The 20,910-nt window shown below is 46.1% G+C and overlaps 1 protein-coding gene across 22 annotated transcripts in view; it reads left to right on the forward strand.

Moving 5' to 3' along the window:
• LOC119178032 (uncharacterized) overlaps nt 1-20,910 on the forward strand; it is a 653,511-nt gene that overhangs the window by 125,383 nt on the left and 507,218 nt on the right. For all 22 annotated transcript variants that reach the window (XM_075892549.1, XM_075892220.1, XM_075892616.1 and 19 more), the window contains one exon: nt 16,756-16,917. In XM_075892549.1, coding sequence (XP_075748664.1) covers nt 16,756-16,917 — 162 coding nt within the window. The remainder of the gene's footprint in view (nt 1-16,755; nt 16,918-20,910) is intronic.

Genomic DNA, 20,910 nt, shown 5'->3' on the forward strand with positions numbered 1-20,910 from the left:
TTGTGTTAAGACTATGTTCCTTCTTGGGAACATAATCATATCACATAATATCGAAACAACACAGGGGTTAGGCAAAAGGTGCGAAGGGGGGGGCTCCTGCCTCCCTGTGCCTACCCAGGCATCACCCGAAATTTTTGCCTGTGTCATTAGACTGTTGACGACCTCGTGTGACTGTCACTCACTCGTAGCTTAACATTTATTCATAGATATTGCTTTCATCTTTGAGGACCAGTTTCGACACCAGCTGTCAAGTGATCCTCCTCATGTTCTGGATATTACAGCCAATTTCGACACAATATCCGATTCGTAACGTTTGCGTTCATTGATTTCTCGAAAAACAGCCAGCTGGCCTAAGCCACCCCACTAAACAAAAAATTAATAAAGGGCAGCGAGTGTGCAGAAAAACTTTCTACTTTACAGGAACCGACTTCCAGATGTGTGCAGAGCACTTTCTTCTTTCACAGACTCAAAAAAAAAGCAGTAGGGAGGGGGGCGGAAAGAGGTCAGTGGTTCTGTATTTGATAAAAGAACTCGACGGAGTAAGCGTGCGTGTTTCCTGTTTATAAACAATTTAGCCTGCTTGTTATTTGTTCTATGCATCAGCACATATGAACTCACGGAAACGTTTTTTTTGGCGCGTCGTACTGCGGATTCAATTAGATCAAGTTACTGGGTAAGCTAGCTGACGCTTTGGCTACGGTAGGGCAATGTATACACACACACACACACACACATATATATATATATATATATATATATATATATATATAAATATATATATATATATATATATATATATATATATATATATATATATATATATATATATATATATATATATATATATATATATATATTATAATGAGGCGTTTTAGAGTGGCACTCTTTTATAAAACAGGAGAGCGGTCACGACACGTCAAGTGGTAATGGCGGAACCAGTCTGAGTACCCAGCCAACCAAACGTCGTCTTCTTCACCGACTGAGTCATACCCCCTGCCTTTCTGAGTAGCACTCGTCTTCTTCACTACATTTTCCTCCCCTCCGGAAAAGAGCCATCTTGGTGACTCATGGGCAGGAGACAATAGAGGGATCATAATACGGTTTTAGGCGGTCTATGTGCACGGTCTCACGTCCATGGCGTCGTTGATCATGGGGCTGCTCTAGCGGCTCGACGATGTAATTGACGGGTGAAGTTTGCTTAACCACACGGTAAGGGCCGTCATACTTGTATGTCAGTTTCGTTGAGAGACCAGGGCAGGTTGAAGGGATGCGAAGCCAGACAAGGTCATCTGGTGCATAAGAAGCTGGAGGCGTCGGGCTATCGCGGTGGTGTTTCTGTCGTTGCTGTTCAGCACTTGTGAAGGAGCGGGCAAGCTGACGACACTCTTCCGCGTATTTAGCAGCTTGTGACATCGTCGTCGACTCAGCAACATCCGGGTGGTAAGGAAGGATGGTGTCTAGCGTGCACAAAGGAGGAAGTATGGAGAGAAACCAGTGGTTGTCTGGACAGCAGTATTATGCGCTTATGTTACGAAAGGGAGAATACTGTCCCAGTTGGTGTGATAGGTTGCGACGTACATTGACAGCATATCTCCTAATGTACGGTTGAATCGTTCTGTAATGCCATTAGTTTGAGGGTGATACGCGGTGGTGGTGTGATGAATGACTTGGCATTCCTGGAGAAGCGATTCGAGGGCGTCCGACAAAAACACACGGCCTCGGTCACTCAGGAGTTCACGTGGTGCACCGTGACGTAAAATGATCTGATGCAGTATGAAACGACCGACGTCACTGGCTGATGCAGAAGAGAGTGGTGAAGTTTCTGCATAGCGCGTAAGGTGATCGATAGCGACGATTACCCAGCGATTTCCAGCAGGTGTAATCAGAAGAGGTCCATACAGGTCGATACCAACACGGTCAAACGGTCGTGCAGGACAAGGTAAGGGTTGTAGTGGAGCTGGAGAACTTGGAGTAGGATTCTTCCGGCGTTGGCAAGCGAGACAGGAACGTACGTAGCGACGAACGAAGCAATACATTCCAAGCCAGTAGTAGCGGTGGGACAGGCGGGTGTAGGTTTTTAACACTCCAGCATGGGCGCATTGTGGGTCGGCGTGAAAGGAGGCGCATATGTCTGAGCGGAGACGACTTGGAATGACTAAGAGCTATTGGCGTCCTTCGGAGAGAGAATTCCGTCTGTATAACAAACCATCTCTGATAACGAAGTGCTGTATTTGACGACGCATACCTCTAGGCATATTTTGCGAGGGAGCTCGACTCAACAAGTTGACAAGTGAAGCGATCCAAGGATCTTTTCGTTGCTCCTGTAGCATGTCGCTGACACTAAGTGCAGATACGTCGGGGGCAGGCGAAGACGGCGACTTGTCACTGCATCGTAAAGGTGGTCGGGACAGAGCGTCTGCGTCGGAATGTTTTCGGCCAGATCGGTAAACGACGTGAATGTCGTACTCTTCTAGCCGAAGCGCCCAACGGGCGAGCCGGCTGGTGGGATCTTTTAACGAGGAGAGTCAACATAATGCGTGATGATCTGTAACCACGCTGAATGGGCGCCCGTAATGATAGGGCCGAAACATGCCTATGGCCCATATGATGGCTAGACACTCTTTTTCGGTGACTGAATAGTTGGCTTCTGCTTTTGTGAGTGCACGGCTGGCGTAAGAGACGACGTACTCATCAAATCCAGGCTTACGCTGGGCGAGCACAGCACCGAGGCCAACTCCGCTAGCATCCATGTGTATTTCCGTCGGGGCAAGAGGATCAAAATGTCGCAGTATAGGAGGTGACGTAAGAAGGTGGCGGAGTGTAGCAAATGCATCATCACAAGCTGACGAATAACTAGAAAGGTCGTTGTTGCTGCCAAGAAGGTCAGTCAAGGGCGATATGATGGAGGCGAAGTTGCGAGTAAAACAAAAATATGAACATAAACCGAGGAAGCTGCGAAGTTCTTTTAAGGTCTTCGGTTTAGGAAATTCGGCAACGGCATGGAGTTTCGTCGGATCCGGAAGAATACCATCTCTAGATACAACATGGCCCAAAATTAGGAGTTTTCGAGCGCCGAAGCAGCACTTCTTCAAGTTTAGCTGTAGACCGGCGGAGGTGAGGCAAGTAAGCATTGTCTCGAGCCGCTGAAGATGCGTTGAAAAGTCGCTTGAAAATATCACGACATCGTCTAAATAACACAGACATGTCTGCCAATTCCGGCCACGGAAGATGTTGTCGATTATGCGCTCGAAAGTGGCAGGCGCATTGCAGAGCCCGAATGGCATGACGTTAAATTCGTATAAGCCATCAGGGGTAGCAAAAGCCGTCTTGGGGCGATCAGCCTAAGCCATTGGAACCTGCCAATAACCTGAACGCAGATATAGTGACGAGAAGAACTCCGCGCCTTGTAAGCAGTCAAGGGCATCGTCTATGCGGGGTAGCGGGTAAACATCTTTGCGTGTGATTTTATTCAACCGGCGGTAGTCGACGCAGAATCTTATTGAGCCATCCTTTTTCCTAACTAGAACAACTGGGGATGCCCACGGGCTGTTAGAGGGCTCAATAACACCTCGCTTCAACATGTCGTCAACTTGTTCCGCGATTATGCGACGCTCAGATGCCGATACCCGATACGGACGCTGACGTAAAGGAGCGTGAAGGCCAGTGTCGATTTCGTGAGATACTGCGGAAGCACGGCCCAAAGTCAGTTGCTGATGGTCGAAGCTGGCACGGAAGCGCTCGAGGAGGGCGATGATGTCGGTGCGCTGTTGGGCCGTAAGGTTGGTGTCGATGCAGCGCGAAATTGCGTCGGTGAATGATGGGGAAGAGGATGACGCGCAGCAATCAACAGCGTCAATAGGTAGCGTAGTCGAGTGGTCAGGAACTACACGTGCACTCGAGGGATCAATGTCATCGGCAAAGCCCAAGCACTCTCCGTACAGTAACTTGGAAGGCGAGGGAAACGGATTTGAAACATAAATTGCACTTGATGCCTCGTGAACTTTCAGAACGGCGAAAGGAATCAAGAAGCACTTGCGACGAACAGCGGTTTCAGAAGGCGTAAAAAGAACAGTTGAGCCACTAGAGACGTCACAGGAAAGCGGAACTAGGGCGGATGAGAACGGGGGTATCGAAGTGTCAGCGGCAACGAAAACTTTTGCAGGTGAAAGGGACGAGTCGAATGAAGCAGCGACGCATAACGGCGCGAATTCCACTTCGGCGCGAGCACAGTCGATGACGGCATGATGAGTGCAGAGAAAGTCCCAGCCTAATATAATGTCATAGGAATACTGCGGGAGCACTACAAACTCGACGACATAAATATCGTCCGCAATAGCGACACGTGCTGTGCATGCAGCAAAAGGGCGAATTCGTTGCTCGCTCGCAGTGCTCAAAACGAAGTTGTGAAGAGGCATTGTGACTTTTTTTTGTCGACGGCAAAGTTTTTCAGTCATTACAGACACTGCGGCGCCAGTATCGACCAATGCAAAAACAGGTATACCTCCAACGGAGACAGCATCAACGTTGGACGGTGAAAAACAAGGTCTTGTGGAGTTCGAAAGATCCCCAGTTCTTGCCCCCGGAACTGTGGCCCCTAGTTTTCCTCAGGGACAGGGCGAGGTCGACGTAGCATAGGGGAAAGGGAACGGCGTTGAGGTGAAGGCGACCGGTGTCTGTTGAAGTTCCGGCGAGGTGAAAATGTGTCCATGGTCGCAGTCTCGCCAGACACAGCAGGCTCTGGTCGTTGTGGGAACGTATAATTGTTGGGCCTGACGTCGTCACGCAGGAAAAACTCACGCTGTCGACAAAATCGTGCCACGTGCCCCGCAATTCCACAGGCGAAGCACGTGGGGCGGTTGTCTTGAGTGCGCCAAGGGTTCTGAAAGCGCGGAGGTGGTGGTCGGGAGAAAGGACGGGCAGCCTGGTACATATGCTCAGTCGGTACGACAAAGGGGCGCGTGGACTTAGGCGTTCGTGACAAATAGGCGTGGCCGTTCGCGACAAGTGGACGTCGGGTTCCGTTCAGTGCTTCGGCATAGGTCAATGGAGCAGCCACAGGTGGTGCGTGAGCTGCTGGTAGCGCCTCGGACACTTGCTCCTGGACTACTCGCTGTATTGATGGCGCTAAAGTAGATGGGGCACCTTCGGAGGTATAAGGCACGATGAACAACTGGTGTGCGACCTCCTCTCGTACAAATTGCTTGATCTCGAGAAGCAAAGTGTTGTGGTCTATAGTAGTGCCAGGCGACGTTAAAGCGGAGATTGTTGCACATGGCGCGTTGGCACGACGAGTGGTGTCACGCTGTTTCCAGAGCTCGTCATAGCTCTGACAAAGTTGGATCACTTCCGCTACTGTTCGCAGGCTTTTGGTGACAAGCATCTGAAATGTGTCGTCAATCACGCCTTTCAAGATGTGTTTGATCTTCTCGGCTTCTGTCATGGCCGAGTTGACACGCCGGCAAAGGTCGACCACATCTTCGATATAACTGGTGTAATTCTCACCATTCTGCTGAGCCCTAGTACGCAAGCGCTATTCTGCCCGTAGTTTGCGAAGCGCTGGACGGCCAAACAAGTCCGCGAACGCCGTTCGGAAGGCCGACCAGGTGGGTAGGTCTCTCTTGTGATTGCGGTACCACAGACTGGCCACATCAGTCAAATAAAATTGGACGACGGTAAGCTTGTGCGCATCGTCCCACTTGTTGTGCATGCTCACCCAGTCGTATTCGTCGAGCCGGTCTTCCACGTCTTTGTCATCGGTTCCACTGAAGGTAGGCGGATCGCGTTGCCGAAAGGAGCCGAGACAGACAGGAGCTGCAGTAGTTGGAGCCGAGGCGGCCGCCTGCTGATCGTCGTTCGTGGACATCGTAGCAGCTGGAGGCTACGTACGGTTTAGCAATTCCAGGATTAGGCGTTACCCAGCACTCTCCACCAATTATAATGAGGCGTTTTAGAGTGGCACTCTTTTATAAAACAGGAGAGCGGTCACGACACGTCAAGTGGTAATGGCGGAACCAGTCTGAGTACCCAGCCAACCAAACGTCGTCTTCTTCACCGACTGAGTCATACCCCCTGCCTTTCTGAGTAGCACTCATCTTCTTCACTACAATATATATATATATATATATATATATATATATATATATATATATATATATATATATATATATATTTATATATAATCAACATAAAAACGTTCCACAACAAAATTGTAACTCGCGACGACCCACGGAGACAAGGTGCTGGATGCCCACGCACTCCACCACACTTAACCAACCGTTCACTGCAACGTTGTAGGTAATTCATGTGGTCGTTGCGACACATAATGCGAGCGTCGGTGCGTGTGTCAGATAACGGAAAGTGCATGTGTTGTTCGATTCAATCACCTTAACGCAACTGATAACTCCAGTTCCCACACGTCAAGTACTTGTGTGCCGTTAACTGGTACAGCGCTGTGAATGCAAAAAAACCAAATCGGTCGCGGCGATAGCATAGCAGGACACACAATACAAAACGCTTTGCGTCCGATATCCACGAAGCCCAAAGGCTTAAATTTGCTTCGCCGGCGGGATGCGACGAAAGAAACGCCGGCACGCGCGCGCGCGCTGGGTCACGTTGAAGTGGGTCATGTACAGCAGTGGCATCCGCGGTTGCTTCATCGTACAGATCTGCACGATTTTCATCTGGGAAAGCATCGCATCGGACGTCCGACTGGTGACAAACTCTATAAATGTTTATCAGCAAAATAGTTTAGCTTGCGCAACTTCAATCAACAATCATGCACATCAACTAGTTGTGCATAATTTAACGACAAAATATTTTACTCATGAGCCCGGCATAATACTCTCTCGAACTCGAAAAATCCACACGTGAGTGGGACCAGAACAGCGCGAAAAGCAGCAGACGCAGAAATCAGCTCATACCGGTTTAGTGTTATGCCAACGAAGTTGACTCTTGAGCCGACGCCTGCAATAACGTTCGAACGACGGGTCAATAATGCCAGCCTCATTGCATGGCTTTACTCGTATTGGCTGTTGGTTGTACAACTCGGTCCAATGTGGCCGTCGTAATACGCTGGCACGTCCAATATTGGCGGAAAGTTTTGTATGCTGGTCAAACACCACCATTTTATTCGGCTTACACAGCCATTATTGGCGAAACGTTGTCAATGCCGGTCCAACATCGCCGTTCTATTCAGCTGGCACAGCCATTGTCGGCGGTACATTGTCAACCTGGGGCATTCTTGGGCAATGAACTTCTAATCTATCCCCAACGCTGGGCAAACACTTGGCCACGAATGGCTTGCACGGCTGGCTCTAAAACAGCCATGTTGCAGTACCGACACAGTGGGATGCGAACTGTGATGTTACGTCAGTGCTAAGAGTATATTACGTTTTGGTTCCATCGTTATTCATGCACAGAGGCACAACAACAATCCAGAGACGTCATCGTCTCGTCGAAACAGGTTAATCTCCAAGTCCTTAGACTGCCTCGAACCACCTAAGTCGCCAAGTTGGAATTATGTCTCACATCATTTATTCACGTCTCACATTCATGGTGCAGGGTACCAATATACAATAAAACGTCGATACGTTTCTAAAAAAAATGCGTACAGTAAATGCAGGATCTGAGGATACTTATGATTCAAATCGGTTTAATTTATTTTCAGGATTGCGAGCGTAGCAGCCGGGAAATCATTGCTCAGTCGTGGTGGTCTAGTGGCTAAGGTACTCGGCTGCTGACTTGCAGGTCATGAGGTCGAATCTGGGCGTCGGTGGCTGCTTTTTTGGTGGCGGTGAAAATGCTGTAAGCCCGTGTGCTCAGGTTTGCGTGCACGTTAAAGAACCGCAGGTGGGCGAAATTTTCAGATCCCTTCACTATGGCGTCTCTCATAATCATATCCTGGTTTTGGGATGTTAAACCACACATATCAGTCAGCTGGGAAATCGTATTAACGGGAATGTATCAGTGAGGTTATACTGTATAGGTCCACACAACTCTACGAGCTTACATATTCGACGGAAAATTATGGTCGACAACTGTCTCTAGATTCAACTATTGAATTAAGAGGCAGTGTGCGTCCAGACAGAGTTCGAATGGCAGCTGACGCTTTAGGCAAATAGAGGGACGTCAGTGCAACCCTGAGAGTAATAAGTATGGCTGTACTGCGACTCTGCAAACACAAACCTAATCAACAGAAAGCTCCTAGTGGATATGCACCACAGAAATGAGGAAACACGGCCACCCACTACTGATACATAAAAAAATTAGACAGAAAAAAAGGTGAATGAAAACATTAATTAGCAAAGAAATAAATGCATACATAAATACATAACTTGCATGTTTCACTTCTAGGCCACATAAACTGAGGTGTAGCTGCTTTAAAAATACATATACTAAAACTTCAGAACATCTTATTATTTGTATAAATTTAAAAAGTAAGCAAACAAAATCCTTGTGCCACACAGCTTTGCTGAACACCCACCTTCACAGAGTAAAATAGCTCCAGCTTTCTCCAGAAATCTTTGAAAACTATCCCGCAAAAACATGCACATATAGCTGGGTTTATTCATTATAGCCCGCTTGGAAGCTTATGCTGACTTCATTTACCCAAAAAGCCTCAACAACTGCCAATGACAGGTAATCAGCGTACAGGATTGCCGACAAGTTCCTTCGTCTACTTTGTACCAATTGCAAAATATGTACTGCTGACAAGAATGATGAATTATCATCGTATTCGTGTAATTCATTGATAAAATATTTTTAGCTGATGACGGCATCCTTTTTTGGAGACAAAGCGTACGTTATTCAGTTTCTGTGCACAATTAGGAACGAACAGACATCAAACACTGAGCTAACGATAATAGGCATATTTCTTGTCTAAAGTTTTCTTGATCTTACATGCGCTTGAAATATTTTGCTACACGCAATATTTTTGATGATCACAGAGGCATGTTGAACAAGACAGACATGAGCGTTTCGGCAGGATATTGAAAATACTGTTTAACTCTTCCTCCAATGCTTGATGCAAGCAGATAACCATCGCATATTAGATATGTTGTCATGGTGTTGAAGTAATGTAGCATGACTGCCTGCAATCTGGACAAAATTATCCATTCTGAATTAGCAGCTACTGTCAACCATTTGACAATTTATTGCAACTTTTACACTTGATTTAAACTCGGTGTACAATAACTTATTTCACGCATTCATAGACAATCGATCGTAATGCGTACCGTAAATAAAGGCGGGGGGGGGGGGGGCTGCATGCACAAAAATGTCTTGTATGCAAGCTCCTCTTCAGGGCACATGCACGCAACTACACGAATCGGAAACTGAACTGTACACTCCTAAATATTTCACGGTTTACATCTCATGAACACACTTCACAACACTGGACAGAATCGTTCAAATGTGACACGGTCCACGGAACTTCATCACAGCGCTACACACAACAGCACTCGTATGGCATTGCGCACTACGAATGACAACAACGACGGGCAATAAAACTTGTCGTGCCTTATCGTGGCAGAAGCTAACGCTCGCAAGCGTTCAAAATTTATGCTAACTATATGCTGCGACGAACGGCACACACAAAACACTCCCGACGCGCACTGAACGCAATTCCTGTTCTGGAAAGAGGAATGATTACATCACGGAATTATCTGAAGTTTCTTGCGATTACACTTGAAAGATGGATGGTACAACCCAGGAAACACACGAAGCGACGACGCTCACATCTGCAAACACACTTTATACACTGCGCTAGTTTCTTCGTTTCCGTTGTCGATCGGACGCCCTGACGGGCCAGCGAACACCAGCTGGCTACTGATGTCTCACCGGGAGTCTCACAGCGCATACGATAGTCACAACGATAAAATCCGCTGTACTTTTTGTTCCATGTCGCTGCAGCGCCCAATTCAGCCAGCGCCATGTTTGCCAAGCGAGCTGACGGGGCGGCCGTCAAGGCCGTTTTTTGCAGTAGCCGGCTGGCGGCTTTAAAGAGTTGAGAGCCGCTCTGCAAGACGTCACAGAGACGGCCGCTCTAGCCCTTTGTGTGGTGCGGGTGTGCGGAGCGGGTGTGCGGCTAGCGCGTGTAAGGGCCGTTACCACAAGGGGCCCCGACGACCCCGACCAAGCGCCGAGGACCCACGCTAGAAACAATCGTTCACGGCAGCCTCCATGCGCAACAGAGACTCGCTTAACTCTCGCCTGCCACCAAGGCTTGCCTTCCGCTAGGGCTCGCCGTCGGCGCTACACCATGATGATAATAATAGTAGTGATAAACGTGAACACAATGCCACCTACCACCCAGTGTTCGTAACCCGAAATGCGGCTTTGGGCGAGACACCTGCACCACGCAGCACAAACAACATTACAGGGGGTGTCAGCACCCCCCAAAAATATATATAGCACCTTACGTACAGTGAAGCACAGAATAAGCGCTAAGTAGAAATAAGAAACTGAGAGAACTTCCAAAGGGATAACTTGAGAGTGCGATCTCGGAGCACTAATTATGTGGTAGCGAAACGTATGGTTTAGCCACAAATTAAGTATTGAAGCTGAAATTATAAATACAACGCATAAGAGCTGACGATAAAAAAATTAAAAGATATTCATTTCAGTGAGCCTAACTTCTTCGTACATAAATTCTTCATTATTATACTGTTCAGTGAGGACACGAATTCATCCGAGCGAAAGAAAGACAGAAGACCCCAGTCTGAAAGAAAAAAAAAACAATGCATGGCTGTTTCGAAACGTGCTCGCGTACTCCACACCAGCTGGCTCTTGAACGCCGTAAGTAAAAACACCGTAAGCGGTTGTAATGGTTAGAAGGAGAAAGCGGCTAATTTCAGCAGCCTAGTAGGGAGCATAGCGCACGGCCTGAAGAATGCGCTGGAGGCGAGGGCACTTTACTTTGGCTCCCACAATGACGAGCGACTGGAGAGAACAGGTTGAGTGACTAACCAATGCCATCTAGACAATTTCAGGCCGGCTCACTGTGTTTGCAACGGGCTCTGATGTCCCTCCGTTTGACTGGTGTGTTTCGCTGCACAGATGTGCCTCGCTTGCTCTCGTCGCACGACAGACAAATTGACAAGCTCGATGAACGTTTTGGTGGCGTGCTGGTGTGCATGTTGGTGACTCGAGAAGACCGTCTTTTTCTTTTTCTGTGAACTGCAGAGTAGATAAGTCATACATTTTTATGCACGGGATATTCGCAATCTGTACAGCTGTATATCCGAATGGTTGAGCGATGCTGCGTTTCTAATTGTCATGGCAAAGGGACCAAGTTCCGAGTGTTTTCGTTTTCCAAGGACAACTGAAGAATGAAATAGGAGCGTGTCGTTTGTCAAGCTCACGTCGGCATTGCCTTCCTTTGTGACCCGAAGGTACATACATACATACGTACGTCCGTAGTACATATTTCTAAATCAATCCAATGGCACTATTTCCACCATGTTTCGTTGTTTGTCCAAAATAAAGATGTCCTGTGTGCTTCTTACTTGTTGTCGTGAGCCCCGGCATTAAAATACTAAACGCGCGTGGCAGTAAGTTCAGAACAGGAGCTTTTCTTTAAGAGTCCGTAAACCTTTTTCTATTGGCAATTAGTGCCACGTACTTGCATTACTTCTGTTTACTTGGTTGATTAAATTGGAATGAATGCTGTTGCATTCCTTAGTACATCGGTTTTGGGCATAGTATTTTCATGCTGGTGTTTCTGCCACTTTATTGCTGTCAGCCTTGACCTAATATGCTTCCTTGAAAGCTAGAGGCGTGTTGACGCGGTAAAGCGCTTTCTCAATTTGTTTTCACGATTGTGATTTTTCCACTTCTCGTTAGAATATTTAGGAATCCCTACCAAATATATACAGATCTAAGTACTGGCAGTGAAGTAGAAGCACCTACTTGGTCTACACGGTTTAATATAGACCCCATACTGGGGGTCTTTATTAAATATTTTCCAGGCCTTAAGGTGTATCACCGACTACGAACCTCTGCGAGAGGGGCCAGAACAAAAGAGGTCACAAGTTCGTTGTATCGGTCAGAAGAAATTTTTTTGAAATAAAAGATTTTGTTTTCTCTTCGAATGATCGTCACCCTGTTATTGGGCTGAGTATGTATTTGTGGCAGCAGCACACACTCGTCAATAACTAGCGTCTATGAAGACAGATGTTCCAAATAGTACAAATAAAACGGCAGAAACTTTTAAAGTACGTAGAAACAGCTCCTCTGCGTGCTTTAAATAGTAAGTGTGCGTGCATGTGTGTGTAATAAATGAAAGAGGAATACAGTTTACCTTATTTATTTCGCCACTGTGTTTGTATATCAAAGTTTGCTCTTATAGTTCGACCACTCATTCGATAGCGTACAATCTTTCACTTGTTCATGGCAGAAATAGCTGACATGTAAATCTCCAAACGTTTTCAATCACAATACATTTCTTGAACAAACCACCGCCTTTTTTTACCCAAAAGGCAGAATAAAGCTGTTAAGCATGCAAACTTGTCACGAACACTATTTTTTTATCGGGAGACGATGGTGGCAATGGACTTGCAGCCTCTCGTACACGCGCTCGCTCGGGAAAAATGAGTGATAGTGAGCAGGCCTAATATTCTTCTTGGTTGCAATCGGCTAACCACTTTGCTCACGAAACTCACCAGCATCATGGTAAAAGGATAAAAGCGGGAACGAGGGGGAGGGCTCAACTTCATGCGGCACGTGGTGGACGGTTCAAGAACTAGCCCTTCGTGAGCCGGAATCCTGGCCTCAGCAGACGAAACAAATGGGCTTGCTATCTAAGGTACGCCATTTCGGATAGATTACGTTGACGAGCATAGATGGAAGCAAGGCGAGGGGCAGAAGGGGGTCAATAAAAAGGCTCAGCACAGTATAAGGGAGGAACAGGATGTGGGCCAACATTTGATAATTCTTGACGAACGACGGCTTGTATCAGCGAAGTCCGGTCGTATTCGGGCAAGGCACAGGCGTCTGAAATGGCATGGCTATCTGTTGTGTGGCCTCGACCTCTCAGCGAGTGACATGCGTGGGTTTGTCATATCGAGAGGCCTGGTGCAACACGTCGTCATACGAAGTCGCCGCTGTGTTCAAAAGGCGCACGATGCTGGGAGCTTCACGGCTGGCCGGGCTATAGCGTATTCGAGACGTCAGCATTCTTTGAGGATCACCTCAGTGCTCGTGACCATAAAATTCAGCAGGCTAAAAGCGTCATCGCCAATGCCTTTTAGGACGTGGCTAGCTTTCTCGTCTTCCGAAATGCACTGGTCAGCCTTGCTACAAAGGGCCAAGACGTCAAGAATGTAGGAGACGTAGAATCCGGTAAAAGACTGGCCCATGTGCCGAGAGTCTTCTTTGCAGCGAACTGACGACCAAATGAATTACTGAACAGGTTGCGGATCTTGTCTTTATAAGAATGCCTGCTCTGTATTTTGCATTAGTGGCTTTGAAACCACGTTCGCGTAGTGCAATCGAAATGGAAAAGCATGGTGGCGAGCATGAGCATGCGATCCACGCGGTGAGTAGCACTGACGCGCTCGTACCGGTTCAGTCATGCGTCAATATCGAAGGCACCGTCACCGGAGAAAGTGCCGGGATCCCGGAAAAACGGGAGTGTGACGAAGGTCATGGCTTGGGCAGAAGAGGTTGGTGAAGAAGTATACCAGCAGTCGAAGCCGTCGATGGGTTCCCGGCGTTGCGACCGCTGCGCGTTTCGATTGAGTTGTGGGAGTAGTCCACCTCCACCAATATTGTTACGAGTAACTTCTTTATTAATATGCTAACGATGCTCGAAGCTCTGCGAACAAGATGGCACCAGTTAGTCAACAACGAAAACTGCATTTGTTCTTCTTTATTTCTTTGCAGCCGCATTGTAGCGGCTGTTACGCATCCATACAATAAAAATATCATCCACGTGGTTATTGTCGTAAAAATTAGAACACACGGATTTCTAAAATCATCGTACCTCTTCTGCCATCACTGACTGTCTTACAATGAAGACCAACCAAATATGCAAAGCTTCTCTACTCGCTTAAAAGTAAAGATTCGTCAATTAGGACGAAGGCCCACTCTACATCTCTTACGTTAAAATCACCCATGCATGTCACATTTGGCGCATGTCGTGCAATTTCATAGATAAATGTAATAAAACAAACCAAAGAGCCTAAGATCTGGTTAGATGAGGGGTGGAAGACGCCAACAAGAAAAGTAAGGGGCACGAAACTGACTCAGCCGGAAATGAAACATCAAGTACAGAAAACTTCAAGTCAGAGTTAAAGTACAAATTACCGTGCTTCTCTGCCTTCAGCTATATAAATTCTTGTAACATTAAACTTTGGCAGTGACACTTACGTTTCACTCCATGAAACCATGTTTCTTTAACTCCAATCATATGGGAAAAGACGGACCGAATAACAAGATGTCAGAAAATTTATTAACTTCTAGCATAGATATTTATCAGGGACCTAATAACAAGAAGTCAGGAAAGATATTAACTTCTGGCATAGATATTTATCAGGGAAGTCATGGGAATAGCATTGAAGGATACAAGCAGGAGCTGAAGTAGATAACAATATTTGTAGGACTCACAGTCGTGTTCGAATGCAGATCCAGCAGTAGCGCACACCTTCAATAAACGCGTGTCATACATTATATGCACCGAGGAGCAACTACTTCAGTAAGATTTGGTTGCCTCCTACAGCTTTATTCTGATAGTTTGGACGTTGCTTGAGGAGTGCTCTTGTATTCGTACACCAAATTCTTTCAGATTGAACGCATTTTTAGGCATTATAGCGTCTTCGCAGAATTCCATAAATTTTGATGTAATTGGATGTATACGACCTGCAAAACGTTTGCCGATCATACGACATTTTTCTATTTGTGGGCAATCAACGCGAAGTGCTTCCGTGAAAAATTTTGATATAGTGTTCACTAATGTCATATAATCATTTGGAGTTACCAGAATTTTATATATGATCGAAATCTCACAGTGCCCTGCATTTTTCATGTCGTGATTTTGAGCCGCGAGGTAGATTACCTTGTCGTTAATGAACTCAATGGTCGTCTTGACGCCGTCCAGCATTGTTTAGGTACGCCAGACATATAATTTGATGACTCAAAAGCAGAAAGACGTGTCTCGAAAGCTTCAAAGCACAGGCTGACGGGAGAACGAAGTTCAGCAATATCCTGGGTTATCTTATTTTTCTCAGCAAGTATTCTGGAAAACATGGCCGAAACTGCAAGTTTGCTGTCTGCGGATGCTGAGCCACTGTTATTGGTGCCCACAACCACCCCTACTAATGATGCAGACAAACCAGTAGCAGTCCTAGAATTTCTCGGTAAATCACCCCTGCATCCTCCACGGCAGGGTTTCAGCTCAAGAACAAGCAACTTGCACAGTACGCAAGCTGAGCAGAAACAGATATGTATGAAGAAATGACAGACTGTGAGCGAGTAAACAGCTGCAGGTAACGGTTGTCTGAGCTAGAAAAATAGCCGTTGTCTAAGGAACACACGTGCACTATAAAGAAGCATCGCATGAGCATTTTGTAACCACTGCTGCTGCCTCTTTCACTAAAAGAGCGCTGTAGTTTCAGTGTCTCTCATATTCATTATCGATGATGTTACCCAGACGCACTTGGAACTGCTGGTTAGAACGACAAAGTTAACGCGGACAGCGAAGGCGCATCATGCGACTGGTAAGAGCCACCTGTCGACAGAAAAGAAGGCAAGGTTGGCTGGATACTGTTACGGAGATCATCAAAGACGTCTGACGGTTCCGATGCACACAGGGGCACCCCGCTGTCCAAGCGTAGCATTGAAGATTGAATGAGGCTCACAAAAAGCTGCACGTTAAAGTGGCAGTGCATGAACATCTTGTCACCACTGCTGCTGGCTCACCCACTCAGTATGAATGGCATAGATTGAGGAATGTAAAGCACTCAACGGAAAGCAAACGGTAACGGTACACGGCACGCCTTGAGGTATCATGACGAAACTGGAAGCGTATGAACTGTGGTGACTCTTCATGAACGTAAGGTTTTCCATTACCTGAAAAACGTTGCAAGCTGGTATATACTGTGCATTGAATAGTCCACGGCCGTTAAATGGCTGAGGTGTGTTCGTGAACCATTAGGAATAAGGCTAGTCGCAAGCATGTGGCAGAAAACTTGCCGCGACGTACCGGAGATGTGCAAAATACGTGGTGTATGAAAGGCTACTTTCTTGTCACAAATCGTAATTTGGGCAAACGGGGTGTTGTATAAATGATCAGAGAGCATGATCTCAACGACATATGTCTTGGCGCATTCGCCAGTGCATTCAACAACCTAAGTGTTAACCAGGTTTGGTAGAGATGAAGATTTTGAACAGAAGCAAGTATCGGAATTCCCGCTGGTAGAGGAAGGCGTATCAAACAAACATAACAGAGGAACACGTCTATCACACTGTGCATATAAGAAAAGACGCTGCTTCATCGCTGGACAGCTGAGGTTGTGATGAGACTGTGCAAATATGTTGTTCATTTCATGTGTAATAACCTCAACACTTCTGGAAGGGTGGCTCATTCTGTCATCATGCACTTGCGCTTTTTTGGGTGTATTATATTCCGCAGCAAATTAGGTCTTTCGGTATGTACCAACTAGGCCAGCAAGGAGGCTTGTTCAACGAAAAAAAATTATGAGGCACAAAATCTGTGTGTGCGCTGCCAGAAAAATTTCCTTCACATTTTTGTTCTTGCAGGCCCTCGAAGGAATTTCCCGAGATTCATTTTACGTGGCCACAAAGGTAGGCCGCTACGAGCTGGACTGCGAGCGAATGTTCGACTTCAGCGGCAGCCGCACTCTAAAGAGCGTCCAGGAGGGACTGCGAAAAATGAAGCTGAACTACTTTGACGTCGTTCAGGCAAGTTCACAACCGCCAGTGTCAGGTTCCTAATATTAAACGATGTTGCCTTTGCAGAGTTTGTATAGACATGACGGAGTTGCGCACAATGCGGGAAAGCAAGAAAGAAAATGCGATGCCTTACCACCACAATTGCAACATATGTTTGGCGAAATTTGCAAAGAACTTGCTAATTAGTGAAAAAAGTTTTAACGCATGTACATTTGACGATATAAGTATAGAGGACAGCCCTCAGTACAAGAGGGCAATGTTTACCAATGAACTAGCAAGACATGGTTAGCACAGGGTACGGGTATACGTTCATTGTACAAAAAATGAAGCCAGTTGTCGAGAAATAATTACAAAAGATGAGTCATCCAAGCATATGCTATGGTCTCCGAGACAGCGCGCCAGCAAGATTCTGTCCGGCCTACAAATCAACATGCTCCACACCAAAACATTGCAGTTTGCCTCGCACCCTCACCAAGCGCGAGAGGACGCGTTAACCAAGCATCCGATGGCTGTTGAGATCGAGGCAGAAAGTAAAGCGTACGGCACACCAATGTGCATATTGGTAATTGTTTTGCACCCAAGAAAAGAATCAGCCCAAGGATGACCTGAATGAGCTGAAACAAAAAATATTTTGTGTTATTGCATATTTTGGCGCAGTTTACTAAGCAAAACAGGACAACTGCTCAATCTATTCAAGATAGATAATTATATTATCGTCATTATCATCCATACTATTCAAACGGCAACACAAGCTTAGACAAATGCAAACAAAAACAATAAAAACTTGAAGCAAAAATGATCACTCTCAACTGAACTTTTATTCACTCACTGATCATAAATATATACTTATGTGTGGCTTCACACATAATACAAACCCATACATAAACATGTGACAACGTGAGGTAGCAACCCATCAAAATACCGAAAAGTAGCATCTCTACCCAATACACTTTAAGCTTTTTCTATTTGGCAAGGCTAAATACGCGAAAATGATGCACAATTCTTTTAGGAGCGAAGCTGCTAAAGTCGTGGTCTGTATCGCCTAGCTCGTACGCGACAGCCTAGTTCGATGACTCACTCAGCAGGTGCGGACGTATGGTTAGAGTGGCAGACGAACAGACTGACAGACGGACAGACTCACAGACAAACAGACATACGGAAGAATGAACAGATCATTGACGATTAACCGGTAAAACCCTCCGAAGCTTTACCACACTCATCAGTCACTCCGTAGATGTGCTGTGTTTACCCTGATTTTGTGTTTCTGTATACTGCTTTTGTCTTCTGTTGCAATGCGGTGTTACCCTCACTGACCAGCGGGTAACCCTGTCAGTGGATGTCTAATAATCCCTGGTTTGTTACCAGGTTTCAGCATCAACTTTTGAATGCAAACATTAGCTGGTACTTTTAAACTGAGCCGAAACCCATTGTTGCCAGGATCGAACGTTTTTTTAACTTCTCTGCTTTCATTGGCAGGCAGCGTTTATTTATACTTTCTTTTGAACTCTACCTCGGAAAAAGAATAGTTGAGGAAATGAAACTGCTCCCGCTGGGGCGTTCTGAAACCATCACGAAATCGTGCACTGGCACTCTCTTTTACGCGCGCGTTTCCTCCTCGATCGACGCTCCCGCGGGCGTGTCGCAGAATTCAATGGAGGCGGGTTATTCACGGCAGCTTGCGCACCACAGTAGTGCTGATTTTTTTTAATGTTGGTAATAAAATGGGGAACACTGAGGCAACCGTTTAATAGAGGATTAGGGTCTTTCAAAGGTTGTAGAAGTGGGACATGAATATTAAAGGAAAGTTTTTATGAGGCTTTCTACGATGCGGATGCTCTATAACACATGATAGCAAGCTGTACGTTTGCATCTGATGTAGTTCTGCTTGTGACATGTCCGTCTGTGTTTGGATTTTTTTCGTGCTTGTGCTAGTATACAACAAAGGCACTGACAACATCACATAATGCAATGACTTCGTGGTTGGTGGATCGTTTAGCCATGTGTTTATCTTCGCAGCGTGAAAGTAGCTCTGCGCAGTGGTATCCAAACTGAAGAGGGGCTTTAAACAATGTCGGAATGATTAGGTGTAACCGACAGTGATTCATCAATCACAATAACAGCAACATAAGAAAATGTTGAATTAGAACTGTGCTTTGATGTTGTCAACGAAACTAGCGATCGGGCTACCTGCGAGAGGAGAAACTCTGCAACAGGAATATCATCATCATCTGTGCGTGGATAGCGACAACAGTCTCCTAGAAAATGGCTCGATTTCACTATCACTGTGCTATAGCTATTTTTGTGGTGTGTGTCTGTACTCGTTTCTTCTTTTGATGGACCGCATCTCTTTCATGATTTTGGTGTATGAATCCCTCAAAGAAAACAAAACAAATGCCCTTATGAAAAGAACGCCAAGTAGTGTCATCTCTAATAATATATTCATTTGTTTTCTCCAACAAAGATTCTCGTAAACGATTCCTAACAGTCAGAAAAGTCGCGGTGGAGAAGCTGAATCATCCCACGTAACTGTTTGCAGCGAAGAAAGACTACAGTTGTGCATTTTATGCGATTACCGAGGTGCTTGTGATGCGACAAAGTATGAGCTATGTATTTTATTTATTTTATTTTTATTTATTTATACATACTACAGATTGGCATTCTCATCTGGTCAGGAGGGGCATAAGAAACATCAAGTGATTCGTAACAGAAAAAAAAACATTTATCCATACGCTTTCACAAGTTTGTGAAACAGCAACAAATTGTATAACACAATTTACCACTCTAATCACCGTTCCAGCGATATAGCCAATTGTCAGCTGAAAAAAATCTCATGAGGCATTCAACTGCAGTTGTCAAGTGTTTTGGGAAAATAACTGCATTTGCAAGCGTGCAAATATGGGTGCAAAGGATCGATCATGCGCACAGCGGGTATTCCTAGCAGCGGCTGGCTAAACGCATCAAGTTACATATAAGGCAACTTTTCCTGACATAATTTTGTATAAAAACGTAAATGATTGATGTTTTTTCTCGTTTCTAACGAAGAAATTTGGCATGTAGATGACAACTCCAGTTTGAAGCAATGCACAAATAGCCGAAAAAAAAAATTGCAGCATATGCAGCATATCCACGAGGTGAATGATGACGACGGGGGTAAAGCATGCAGACGGGCGGGCGGATGAATGGATGAACGGATGAATGCGCACACGGACAGACGGACGCATGGACGCACAGATGTATGGGGCGACTGACGGAGGCTTCATCTCAATCATTATTACTCAATCATAGGATATGCTGTGACACCGTTTTTTATTGACATCCAATGCAATGCAACTGGCTACTACGACGACTGCGACGACAGGGGACATGACTCCCGGCGTAGGGAGTTTTGCCTCTAAAAACGCGTGTGTTAATGAGCAGGCCGAAATAGTATTCCAAATGCAGCATTCGGTGATACTTCAACACAAGCAAGAAGAAAGGCGTCTTACCTTGCAAAGTACACTGTTCTTTGTCGGAACGAAGTTTGTTCAGCGGATGTTGTGGAGCCGTTGTAGCTTGCGCTAGCAATCGCGTTTACCTTGGGGTATCATAAAAGGTGCGCGACCATTTTTACTGTGGTTGTTGTAGCCATAGGCGTAGCAGCATTGCATAGCGTCTGCACAAAGCACAAAACAACAAAGCGCCCGCTACGTTTGTTACGCGGAGCGTCGGCAAAAATCGTGCGAGCGAAAAAGAAAAACAAGCAATGCGCAAGATCCGCGCGTCTCAAAGAGGAGACCGCGGATCTTCGCGGACTGCGGACCGCGCAGACCAATCATCGGGAAGTGAAAGGTGTCGGAGACTGGGAGGACGCGAAGTGGGGCAAGAAGGGAAAGAGGACGTCGAGCGCGTGGCACAGGGTACAGTGGATGGCGGTACCTTCCCAAGATCAAAAGGGGCCAGCAAGGGAGTGCCCCTTGATTTTGTGTAGGACTCGCTTGCTGTATTTTGTGCCGACCGGTGTGC

This window comes from Rhipicephalus microplus, chromosome 1 (genome assembly GCF_043290135.1).
Source record: "Rhipicephalus microplus isolate Deutch F79 chromosome 1, USDA_Rmic, whole genome shotgun sequence".
Lineage (NCBI taxonomy): Eukaryota > Metazoa > Arthropoda > Arachnida > Ixodida > Ixodidae > Rhipicephalus > Rhipicephalus microplus.